This window comes from Cibotium barometz, chromosome 39 (assembly GCF_041138505.1).
Source record: "Cibotium barometz isolate CiBa-2024 chromosome 39, ASM4113850v1, whole genome shotgun sequence".
Taxonomy (NCBI): domain Eukaryota; kingdom Viridiplantae; phylum Streptophyta; class Polypodiopsida; order Cyatheales; family Cibotiaceae; genus Cibotium; species Cibotium barometz.
In genome coordinates this window covers 15,016,161-15,029,037 of record NC_141084.1, presented here as the reverse complement: position 1 = coordinate 15,029,037, position 12,877 = coordinate 15,016,161, and the positions used below count along the sequence as shown (strand labels likewise).

The following is a 12,877-nucleotide window of genomic DNA, read 5'->3' as shown; positions in this document are numbered from 1 at the left end:
TGGGAAACCTGCTCAAGGGGCTTTCTTGCCCATTCTCAGCCATGTGTCCCCCAAGCAAGCCTCGTATTACTCAAGGGGTTTGCTTGCGGAACCTAGTCAACAAGGGGCTTGCTTGCCCGCTGTTCTCAGCCATGTGTCCCCCCTCGGGGGGGTCACTATATGTAAATCCTCTATATCACGTGCGTTCAAGGCCTATTTAAAAAGTCCCTTATCTGTGAATTTTTTAGTGAATATAATGTATCCTTTCTTATTCAAATCTGTAAAAATTTTTTAAAATACAATAAATAAATTCCCTTTGTAAATATATTTCTGTAAGTTTTAAATATTTAAAATGTCCTTCTGTTGAACCCACGTGATACTTACATATTTATACGAGTGACCCCCCCGAGTGTCCCCCCCATACCTCCTTTTGGAAAGGGTAGGATGCTTCTTCCCTCACCTCCCACTATCCCCTTTCCATGTGAGACCACCACCCACCCATTATGTTGTTGCATTTAGATTGTCCGAAGTCTTCTCTTCCCTATCCTCATGCTCAAAAATATGCCTACTTCCCAAGCCCTTGGGAGATGCTTTTTGTCATAATAATCCTTCCCTCTTGTTGCGTATTGCCTCCTACTACTATCCCATCCACTCTTGAGTGCTTTTTGAGATGTTTTTTTCTGAAGCTAGAAGACCACATTCCGCTCCCAAAGTCAAGTTGTGTGTAGTGCAAGTAAAATTATGGTTTTTCTTTTAACCTTTAATAATTAAGCTTTCTCCAGCGTTTAATTATGCTTGTTGTTTGAGATGACAAATTTGGGATCGTTCCATTATTATGTAGGCATACAATTTATGCAACATGATGATGGTATTGTGATATTGTAGTCAAATTACATAATATAAAGAATGCTTACACGGTTTGGTCTTGAAGACTATTAGCATGTTGCTATACCAGTAGAGATAGGTGTAATCTTAGTCTTTGGGATATAGGTGAACCATTTGATATGAAAGATCCCTGCCCCCTCCGCGCATTGAATTCTAGGGTGCTAGCAGAGCGAAAGTAGCACTTCTTGCACAGCTTACTCAGGGCCTCGCCCACGGATATCCGGACAAGAGACTAATCCCTCGGTTCTTCTAAAAAGGAACTCGAAAAAACTTCCCTCGCCCAATAGACATGCGATTTCTCCGGGATATTTTATTCTAATGTAGTCAAGGTCTTCACTAATCAAACTAATCCGACCGAACCTGTAAGTCTCATGGTCAGATCAAGGAAGAGACTTGCACTTGGATCATAGAGTCCAACGCTTTTTTCCTCATCAAGAGGCACAACCGTTGATTCTTTTCCATAGAATAAGGGTTATTCGGGATTTATTTCAACTATCGTAACTTAACAGAATTGAGTCTCATTTTAGGGATCCATTAGTCCAACCTAACCCCATCCAATCCCATGGGTTAGCCAACCACTATAGTGATAGGATCCATTTAGGAATTTGGTTATGTTTTGCCCCGGGTACCAGGAAAAAGAGTTCCCAGGTTCCCTAGCCAGCGCTTCAAGCAAAGTTCAAGATAGTCACACCACTTACACACCCAATATGAAATTGCTTTTTTCACAGATTCAGCTGTCTTTAAAACAATCTTTTAATGAAACCATAGTATCACTGATCATAATCCTCCAAAATATCTAGCTTGAATTCTAATTTCCAATCATTCCTTCATCGGTATACCTATGGCATCATTGGCACCAGAACGCTCACCACCTGCTCACTTATTAGGGGTATTTTCGATAGTTCCTAGCTCATAGTACCCGGAAATATAATCAAGTATTACATTCATTTCTTCCCCAGCGTACCTATGGCATCATTGGCAACCAGAACGCTCACCACGTGCTCACTCAGGGGCCTTTTTGATAGTTCCTAGCTCATAGTACCTAGAAATATAATCACATAAGAAAGATCCAGATGGACTCTTCGTTGAAGATTAGCAAGATCAACCAACAGATCCATATAAAAGAGCCATGGACTCATCTGTTGAGGACCAGCAAGGCTAATCAACCAGATCCATGTTCGAGTTCAGAAAACAACTCTAACACCTTGTTCCAATTTCTTTCTCGATGCACGCGTGGGTATCTTTGACGGTGACCCAGAGCCCGAGCACCGCATGGTCAACACTCTCTAGGCTCCTTCGCAGGTCACCTAGTGCTTCACTTATAGGCCGCTTTCTTGGTCCCTCATCCACCGTACCGGAAGACCTCAGCCGACCTTGCTATGCGTGAGACGTCCTCCATTGACTCTCCGTCAGCTGTTGCAACTTTATCACTTAGGTCTCCACGACCTCATTCACAAGATGGTCAAAATGCTTCCCCATCATTCTTGACATAAAACAATAATTTAAAAACAGGTCATAAATACAGTTTCTAACGAACTCTCATCTTTCTACATTGTTCCACATCATTTCTCGTGATTCCACATTCTTCTAAATCAATTCACTTTGCTTAGTCCTCATCCAGTCATATCTATTCCCATCATCCTTCATCCATTCTCATCCAATCACATCATATTACATCTTATCACATCTATCCACATCACATCACATTCATCCACATCAAATCTCATCACATCACATTCATCCACATCAAATCACATTCATCATATTCATCCACATCACATCACATTCATCCACATCAAATCACATTCATTCACATCACATTCATCCACATCAAATCTCATCACATCCATTTACATCTATTCAGATCCTCATCACATCACGTCACGTCTATCCTCATCATATCTCATCCATTCACATCTACCCATATCCACATCATATCCATTCACATCACATCTCATTCACATCATATCCATTCATATCTACATCTCATCCATTCACATCTACCCTGATCCACATCACATCTCATCCATTCACATCTACCCTGATCCACATCACATCTCATTCATTCACATATACCCCGATCCACATCACATCACATCTATCCACATCACATCTCATCCATTCACGTCTACCCATATCCATATCACATCCATTCACCTCACATCACATCTATTCAGATATCATCACATCACATTCACATCCATTCACATCTCATCGCATCCATTCAGATATCATCACATTCACTCACATCTCATCACATCTATTCATGTCTCATCACATTCATTCACATCTCATCACATCTATTCATGTCTCATCACACCCATTCACATCTCATCACACCCATTCATATCCATCACATTCATTGCATCCACATCACATCACATACATTTCGTCCACATCTATCCATATCACATCACATTTATTCCATCCATATCTCATGACATTCATTCCATCCACATCACATTCATCCATCCACATCACATTACATTCATTCCATCCACATCACATTCATCCACATCCATACATTCATGCACATTCACATCTATCTACATCCATCCATTCATTCACATTCACATCTATCTACATCCATCCATTCATTCACATTCACATCTATCCACATCCATCCATTCATTCACATGCACATCTATCACTTCACATCTCATTCTCATCCATTTATATCACATCACACCCATTTACATCACATCTCATCTCATCCATATCTTATCACATTCACATCTACGTCTATTTACATTACATCACATCTCATCACATTCACATCCACATTCATTCACATCACATCTCATCACATTCACATCCACGTCCATTTACATCACATTCACATCCACGTCCATTTACATCACATCACATCTCCTCACATCACATTCACATCTCCTCTTATCATATTCACATCTCATCTAATCACATCGCATCCATTTACATCCCATCACATTTATTTACATATTGTATTTTCATTCCTTAAAACATCATTAATGAGAACTAATTCTAAACTTATGTTTACTCATTGGATCCTTGATCCTCCCAGGGATTCTAAAATTCCTTTTTTGAATAAGAATTATCCAAGTTTTCTCGATGGATATTTCATATTCTTTCTCAAATTTCTTAGTTAAAATATATTCAATATTCTTCTTTTCGAGTAAAAGATTCATGGAATTTACAAAAATCAATTCTACCCATATTTTTCAATAAAATTAATAATGCTCAAAATTTCACTTTTGAATTATGCCAAAAATTTCTGGTTTACTATTTAATTTCTTGGATCTCAATTATCATGGGAATTCCTCTTTTTACATAAAAATAAATTTACTAAAAATTACTCTTTTCTCATAATCAATTAATTATCATAATTATAAAAAATATATTTCACATGAATATGATGAAAATCATTGTTTTTGCATAAGATGCCCAATCCTAGAATATGGTAGACATTATGCATAAAAATAAGATATGTATTATTTTTTAAAAATTTTACCATAGCTTTGCTGGTATTACTAATAATTCTTAATTTTTTTTCTAAAGATTAAAAGCTTGTAATGAAAATATGATAGTAGTTCCTCTTTTATGCTTAAATTCAAACTATGAATTTAAATTCAAACTATGAATTTAAATTCAAACTATGAATTTAAATCATAAAATTAAACATAACTATGATTATCTTACTAGATTAAGCTAATTTCAATATTTCTCTTTTCTCAAATTGTTAGGATAATCCATTTCTCATTTAGAATGAATTAGAGTAGTTTTCAACTACTCATAAACTCTAAAAGAATTTATCATCATTTTAATAGCACAAAATCATGAAAATATCATTTTCTTAATCTCTAGCTTATCAAGCCTAGAGTTTAGCTTTGAATTAAGAGACTATCATTGAGAGGTATTCTTTTCCAAGGGATTTAGCCATAAGATGGCTATTATTTTAGAGAGAGAGATTTACTTAAAGAAAGCATTACAAATAAGCATAAAGATTAACTCTCTTAATTAAACATTAAGACTTTAAGGAAAAGCTTGATTTGAATTAAAACAATCATTTAGAAAGCTTCTCAAGCTTGAGAGGGATTGGGAAGAAGAAAGTTATTGAGAAAATTAGAAAAAACCATAGAATTTGATTTTACCTCCAAGTTTGGCTTGATTCTCTAATTGCAGTGACGTCCCCGACCAATCAATTGGTCTACGAAGAGGAGAAGAGCAACTCCAAGAGTTGTTGTAAAGAGAGAGAGCTCCAAGCTCCCAAGAGAGAGAAAAATTTAAGGGATAATAGAAAATATAATTATTTTAATATAATACTGACATAGTATAGCTCTAATATTTTATTACAAATGACTGAGGGTCTATTTATAAGTGAGGGAGGCCACTAACCAAGTCTAACTAGGTTCTAGAAATTTTCAGGTTCAGTTTGTCTCAATTTGGATAAGATTTGGACCAGTTTGGCTCCCTTTTTTATTTGGTTTGATCCAAGAGAGAGAAGAGATAAAAATATCATAATTTTTTTGAATTAAAAACCCTTCTACACATGTGAAAGAGGCACCTACCTCAAGAGTCTTCCTTTCCTTACCAAGGTGTCAAAAATGTATCATTATTCCAAAATATCTCATTTTTTTAGTAATATCTCATTATTTTTAACTAATAAACCTTGTACTCAGTCAACTCTTCATCTTATGTGAGCATTTACTCATTTTTGGATAATTTTTTTAATTCTTTGGATATATCTCATCCCAACACTTAGATTAATCTAATTGACCTCTTGGAACCTTAACTGGACCATAATCCAAATTTTTTTGAAAATGTAGACCCTTAGACTAAGGTCCCTTATACCATTTCCAATTAATTCCTAATGCACATTGGAAAGTTCATTTTGAACTTCTATTTCAAGGGAATCCATTTTAGACACTAGGAGGATTTTTATATCCAAAGATATCTCAATTTCGGATTATCTCTCTCTAGATATTTTCTCTCTCTAAGCCAAAACATGGTAAAATAAGATCTTTCTTCTATTTCAGAAAGGAAAATAATTACAAGAACAAAAGGAGAGGTTCTTACACCTTTATACCTCAAAAGCTGGAAGGAGGAATCTTACATGATACATCACTTTATCAACAAGTTATTGGTGCCTCATCTATCTATGTAATATGAGGCCAAACATTCAGTTTGGGATCTCCTAGTTGAATAGGTTTATACACAGTCCTTGAAGTAAGCATTGGGTAGGCTGCCAAGTGAGTATTTACTAGACACTTCGTCGCTTGGCTTATTCTATTCTAAGGGGAGTGATGTTTAGCTACATGCTTTTATTGATTCTGATTGGGTTGGATGCTATGACATGCGAGTGTCCACTATTAGCCTTTGCTTTCATTCTAATTAATGTAACTAATCGTATTTAGTTGTTTCACAGAAATCCTCCAATCTAGCCTATGGGTTATCCAACCACCCACGACCATTGTATTGGTGGGATTCCTTTATAAAGATTTGGTTTTGTTTTGCTCGGGTACCGAGGAAAAGAGTTCCCAGGTCCCCTAGCTGGCGATTCATGCAAAAATTGAAGTAGGCATACCACGTACACACCCAATATGAAATTGCCATTTATAACAGATTCGGCTGGCTTTAAAACAATCCTTCAATAGAAATCATAATATTATTGATCATCATCTTCCAAAATTCCGAGTCCATTGTATTACAAAATGTGTCCTCTGGACTCTCTGTTGAAGACTAGCTGGCTAACCAACGAGATCCAATATCAAAATTTGGTTCCCAAAAATCTTTCCTTTTAGTTTTAAGTGTTGTGCTTCCATCTATCTCTCCTTACTATATCTATGTGGGTTTGCTTTATTCATCTCCACTCCAATATGGTCGTGGACCCAAGGATAGGTGGGTGGACCGAGATCCCACTATATGCTACACCTTTTATATTTAGCTTGCTTTTTATTATTACCATTATTTAATATTTACAAATATGTCCTTAATGACATTTACAACATATTAATTTTTTTTAATAGTGTTCTTTTATGTTTCCTTTTACAAAAGGCCTAATCTTTTGAGTTCTAGCTTACTTACTTCAACAAATAATATATACTCTACCCTACCACCTTAGAACAAAATTTTAGACTTTCTATTTTAGGTATGATATATTCTACCACCTCAATAAATCTAAAACGATACTCCTTTTAAACCTCTAAGGATTCTTCTAAAATAAACCTCTAAGGATTCTTCTAAAATAAACTTAATATTTCTTCAAAATAAAAACTTCTCCCAAGAATATACCTTCTTATTGCCAGCTCATACTCCACATCACAACACCCAAGTCCCTATAGGCTAATAACATGCCACTCTTTGCAATCAATTACCTACACATTGGGTTTGCACTCATCTCATCCACTCACAGAGCAAGGCATGGAAAGGCAACAGCGAGTGCCTAGATGATTTCAAGACATGCAAAGGCCACAACGTGTGTATAGGTGGCTTCTCTCAAATTCTTTAACAATAGTTAACTCAAAAGTGAGACCTCTTTTTTGGGCAACCTTGCATAGTTCACAGTTATAATTAGGGTGTTTATGAACTAAACCAATTCTTTTCCCCCCTTTCTCAGCTTGTGGCAGGAAAATAGACAGGGGGACTTTGGAGTCCAGATCCATCGAAATGAACAAGGGAGGTCTTCCCTTTTCACCAGACTCCACTATTGCCAAAAAAACCACACTTTAGTGTAATTTTCACGGCTCAAATTGAGAAAAAAACCACCCTTTAGTGTAATTTTCACGGCTCAAATTGAGAAAAACCGATTATAATTTTGCCTAGCCTTGAATTTAAAGATTCAAAAATTTTAAAGTTTTAGTTATAAAACCGATTAATCTATGCATTTATTCAATGAAAACCGATTGGGCTTGAAGGTCATCGTTTTTTTTCCAGTGGTTGGTTAGAAAAAAAAGTTTATTTTCGACATTGGATTCTACTTCTTTTCCCCCCTTTTCTAGGTGTGTAACACTCACGTTATGAACTTGTGAGCTTTTTTTTTCCAGTGGTGTAAGGGAATCTTTATACTTTTTCAGTGGTGTAAGGGAATCTATTGTAGTTATTATATTAATAAATTAATGTCCAAAAAGAATATGTGTACTTTTTAATTCTCTTTTTTTTTTTAAAGATGGAACTCAGAGCGCACCGCATGCGATTTTAAAAAAGGAGGTGGAGTACGTAAGAAACCAAAAGGCCGGCACTTGCGCTGCCAAAAGGCTGACTATTGGCACCGCTTTAGACAGGCTTTGTGCCCTACGGAAGAGTTTTTCCACTACCTTTTCGTGTGAACACCTGCCTAAACGTATAATTTTAAATTTCACTCGCCTCCTATTATGAGGAACCATAATACAATATTTAACTCACCTATTTTAGTAACCATTTTCAACAATGTTCGAAAAAAGTATTTTCCCCAAAAAAAATGGAAAACTTTTTGTTCTATTACATTTCAACAATGTTGAAAAGTAATAATTTTCCCAAAAAATGAAAAACCTTTATCTAAAAATTGCAAAATTATCTATAAGGAAAAATCTTGAAATTGAAGGTTTTTCTTCTATAATAACAAGGTTTTTGTCCTATAACTTCTCAAGATATGGAGGTATTTGTGCCTTCAAGTTTTAAATTTGAAAGTAATTTTCAAAATATGCCGGTGCAAATTACACTAAACTCGGGTTTTTTTCGAACATTGATTTTGAACTCACGTATTTAGCAAGTTGAACCAATATTTAGGAAAAAGCATTTTTCAAAATAAGGAGAGGTATTAACCTTTGTCAATTTTTCCTTCACATTTGTACAAAATCTGTTGGTTTTAAAACTAAACTCTCAAAAATCTTGGCCGTTAATTTCAAGGCAAGTAATAATTTCACCCAGCTTTTCCAAATTTGAGCCATGAAAAAACACACTAAAAGATGGTTTTTGTTAAAACACAAACCTTAAGACAACATTTAATCCATGTTTAGCAGCCATAACACAACCTTTACCTTACCTACTATGGCCATAAACGTCATTTAATTCCATTTTGTCACCAATAAGTAGAGAATGATGAGTCATAAATGAGCTAAACCTATGAACACCAAATGCCACCTCATTATAAAGAGCAGGTCACCAGACAAGGAGTGATACATGCACCACACCACAATCATAAGATCATCTCAAAAATGGGAGAGTCAAAATCTCCTCTTCCAATTATTTTACAAGAACGCACTAGAGAGGGTCCTGGCCCCATGTGTGCTTGCTTTTGAGTAATGTATGATGGGTGGGGGTACATGGATACTTCAAACAAGCACATGGGGACAAAACCCAAAAAGGAGAAAAAGCCTAATTAGAAGGAAAAAAACCAAGCAATGATGATGAAAACAAGGGGGGAAAAGGGAAAAAAAGAAGTTTTCTTTTGGGGGGGATTAGGACTAATGATGCATTTAATGAGCTAATGTGGGGTTAAGGAGTTAATGAGGGTGGGATTTTAGTAGTCATCGGAGATGGGCTGATGAGTGGGTTCTGGGGCCATGATGAGGACCTCGTAGACAATGCCAGCCAGGGCGCCGCCCAGTAGGGGGCCCACCCAGTAGATCCAGTGGTTGGTCCAGTCCCAGGCGACGAGAGCAGGGCCAAAGGAGCGGGCGGGGTTCATGGAGCCTCCGTCGAAGGCGCCGGCAAACAAGATGTTGGCCGCCACTATCAGCCCAATAGCCAGCGGCGCCAGCAGGCCCACGTTGCCCTTCGCCCTTGGATCCGCCGCCGTCGCAAACACCGTGTACACCAGCCCGAACGTTATCACTATCTCCAACACCAATGCCCCATACACCGGCTCCCCGCTTGACAATGCATGTGGCGACGTCGTCTGCACCACCCCCACACACATTAGAATTTATATAAATATACTGTATTTGATTTCATGAATGGTCCATTTATATTAAACAACTCCTAGACTTCTTTATTCCCATCTTTTTAAGGCTCCACTTTATCATCATTCCCCAACCACATACAAAATTTGAGATGCTCCCAAGATTGTTCAATGCATTATACTAAACAATATTATGCTCGGTAAGTATAAATACGAGCAATACCAATTTGCAAAGTCGTGAAGATATGTAAGGCTAACTAACCTAGAGGAATCAAATAGGGTAGGACATTGTGTGTGTGTGTGTGTGTGTGAGAGAGAGAGAGAGAGAGAGAGAGAGTGTGTGTGTGTGAGAGAGAGAGAGAGAGAGAGTGTGTGTGTGTGTGTGTGAGAGAGAGAGAGAGAGAGAGAGAGAGAGAGAGAGAGAAAAGGTAATTGCTAGTTCAGATGTGAGTTAAACCCCATGAAATAATGCACCCACTTGAGAGAGAGAGAGAGAGAGAGAGAGAGAGAGAGAGAATCTAAAAGGTAAGATAACTAGGAATTAACGAGTTCTAACATGAGTTGAACCTCATGAAATGATCCATCTAACGTTCCCTCTACTCTAAAAATTAGAGTATCGTTTGAGTGATACCACCTAAGTGATTGAATGGTCCAAATGAAGGTGAGTTATGGTTGTCACCCTAGACACATTGCCCCCTTGCTTACTCATGCCATAGAAAGGAAGTAGATCTATAACATACTTAAAAGCCGTTGAATTATACTCCATTATTATTCCAGTCTAGTGAATTGATCAACTGTATACTTAGTGTGCAAGAAATGATTTATTATATAGTTAGTTAACTATATAATTAGTGTGCAAAACATGCATGTAGATTAATACTAAGGGGTGAGTGACAGAAGGACTTACATAACCACCGGTCACAAGCCTTAAGAGCAGGCATGCCACTGCAGCTCCCGCCAGTTGTGCAATCCAGTAAAGGATACCCTTGAGAAGAGTAATGTGGCCTCCACAGAAGAGGCCAAAGGTGACTGCGGGGTTGACATGGCCTCCCGAGATGTTGGCAGCGATGGAAACGGCCACAAAGAGAGCTAGACCGTGGCAAAGGGCAACCCCCACCAGGCCCGCGGGGGTGAGATCTGCGCCACTCGTGAGGCGCGCTGCACGATCAAGACGGCAAATTTGAGTTCAGATAAATACCGATTAAAAGCCAATTATGGGTGGGTTTAACTTGGGTTTTGTAATTTCAATGGATCAAGTGGAAGTAATTGTGTAGCTCAGAACTATAATCTAATGCTTAATCACAGCAAATTAGTAGTAGAGATCATAACTTACCATAGGCAATGACAGAGCCCTCCCCAGCAAACACGAAGATGAGTGTGGAGATGAACTCAGCAAGAGCGCACTTGAGAGTCTCTGGATGGGCGGCTTCCTCATAGCGCCCAACAGCAACGTTGCGGAAAGGCATGGCTGCAAAGCCAAGGAAAAAAAAAAGCAAAAGCAAAAGCAGAGGCAGGGAGAGCTATACAAGAGCCGAGCAGACAAGCGAAGGAGGGGCGCTGCATGCACTTATAAACTTGAACCTTTGTGCTTACCACAAAACCAAAATTAAGATTTTAATCTTAGAAAAAAACAGCTAGTTTCTGCCAACCTCACTCAGGGCCCTTGCATGTGGGCCCTTCCTCGCTGGCACATGGGCTCCACCTCCACACACCTCCTGGCCGGTTTGGGCGGTGGCCGTCCTCTTCACACGCCGGCGCCATTGGTACTGCACCTTAATAGTTTAAATCCTTTTTATTATCATATTGGTACTACACCTTAGTTTAATCCTTTTATTATCACATGGGTCCTACACCTTAGTTTAATCCTTTTATTATCACATTTCCTTATGTCGTGCCCCATTTTAATAAATCACATCCCCCCCCCCAAAAAAACCCCATTTTAATAAATCACATCCCCCCCCCCCCCCAAAAAAAGACCCCAAATAAAAAGCCAAATCCTTTTAAACAATCTTGCTCTCTTCCTTCACAAATTATTCCCCTTTCAACAATAGATCACACTTCATTTACCTCTTTTGCACGGCTCTTTGCTCTCTCTACTTTCATTACACTCTAATCCCTTTCCCCTCTCCAATAAATGAGGGAAAAAAACCTTTATCTCACATCCTCCAATACCCATAGCCCATGGTGAGGTTACACATGTTTTAGCCACTTATCCTCCTACTATAAGTTATTCCATATTCTAGTTGTTTCCCATCATATTCTCACCCACTCGTATCACATTCTCGCCCACCCTCTATAATATACTCCACAAATGATTCCTAATCCCCCAATCAAACACTCCTTTTTCTTTCTTATTCAAATTAGTCTCCCTATTTTTCTCGAACTCTGTTCACAAAGTTTTGTGCAACATGTGTGCACTCTTTCCTCTTTCCTCTTTTAATGAGTTCAAAAAATAACCTTTTATCTTTTAAGGCTTCACACATTTCTATGCATCCATTTCGGGCTCAAGAGTGTGGCCTTCCATGTTTAAGCCACTTTTCCTTGCGGTATGATGTTTTCCTTGAAATGTCATTAAACTTTTTCACTAACAATAGAATACACAAAATATGTCATTGGTATAAGAGAAAACTTAACTAGTGAGTCAATGCATTTTTAGGAAAGATAAACAAGTATGGATGAATGTACTTTTTTATTTGAAATTGGAAAGGTTTGCCATAATTTAAATAGTCATTCAATCCATAGTTACATAAAGTAACGACATAATGAGTCACTCTCTACATCTCTATAATTGACTCATTGATATATGCCATCATATATCCATTCAATAATTTTCTAGATAACTCTTTTTTCTAGAGCACTCTTTTTTCAACAATATTCTAGATAACCCTTTTTTCCCATACATGCTTTTGATTAATCCATCACACATACTTTACACCAAGGTAGCCCTGCCATGTGAGTCTCTCATGTTCTTTAAATGCTTTTCTAAAAGGGAATAGACACTTTTTACTCCACCTATATTCAATTTTCAAAATTGTTCTTCCCATGTTGAAAATATAGTAGAGCTTTTAACTTTGTCTATCATCATCATCATAATACTTGAACATGTGCATCCCGCTTTAACAAGATGATTTTTCAAGAAAACCACTTTTCTTTCTT

The 12,877-nt window shown here is 37.6% G+C and overlaps 1 protein-coding gene across 1 annotated transcript; it reads right to left on the bottom strand.

Annotated features, from left to right (window-relative positions):
• Nucleotides 1–9,029: 9,029 nt before the first annotated feature.
• LOC147615767 (putative aquaporin TIP1-1) lies at nucleotides 9,030–11,264 on the bottom strand. Its single transcript, XM_086778363.1, has 3 exons — nucleotides 11,055–11,264; nucleotides 10,629–10,879; nucleotides 9,030–9,718 (listed from the first exon to the last, which is right to left on the bottom strand). Exons 1-3 carry the CDS (start codon nucleotides 11,185–11,187, stop codon nucleotides 9,341–9,343), a joined length of 762 nt encoding a protein of 253 aa, XP_086634489.1. The 5' UTR covers nucleotides 11,188–11,264; the 3' UTR covers nucleotides 9,030–9,340.
• Between the last annotated feature and the right edge of the window lie 1,613 nt (nucleotides 11,265–12,877).

Bases quoted from the DNA above. Each gene is read 5' to 3' on its own strand.
- LOC147615767 (XM_086778363.1), bottom strand. From the start codon at position 11,187: ATGCCTTTCCGCAACGTTGCTGTTGGGCGCTATGAGGAAGCCGCCCAT. The intron at 10,880-11,054 runs GTAAGTTATGAT...TTGATCGTGCAG, and splicing joins GGGCTCTGTCATTGCCTATG to CGCGCCTCACGAGTGGCGCA. The intron at 9,719-10,628 runs GTAAGTCCTTCT...GGGGTGGTGCAG, and splicing joins GGCTTGTGACCGGTGGTTAT to ACGACGTCGCCACATGCATT.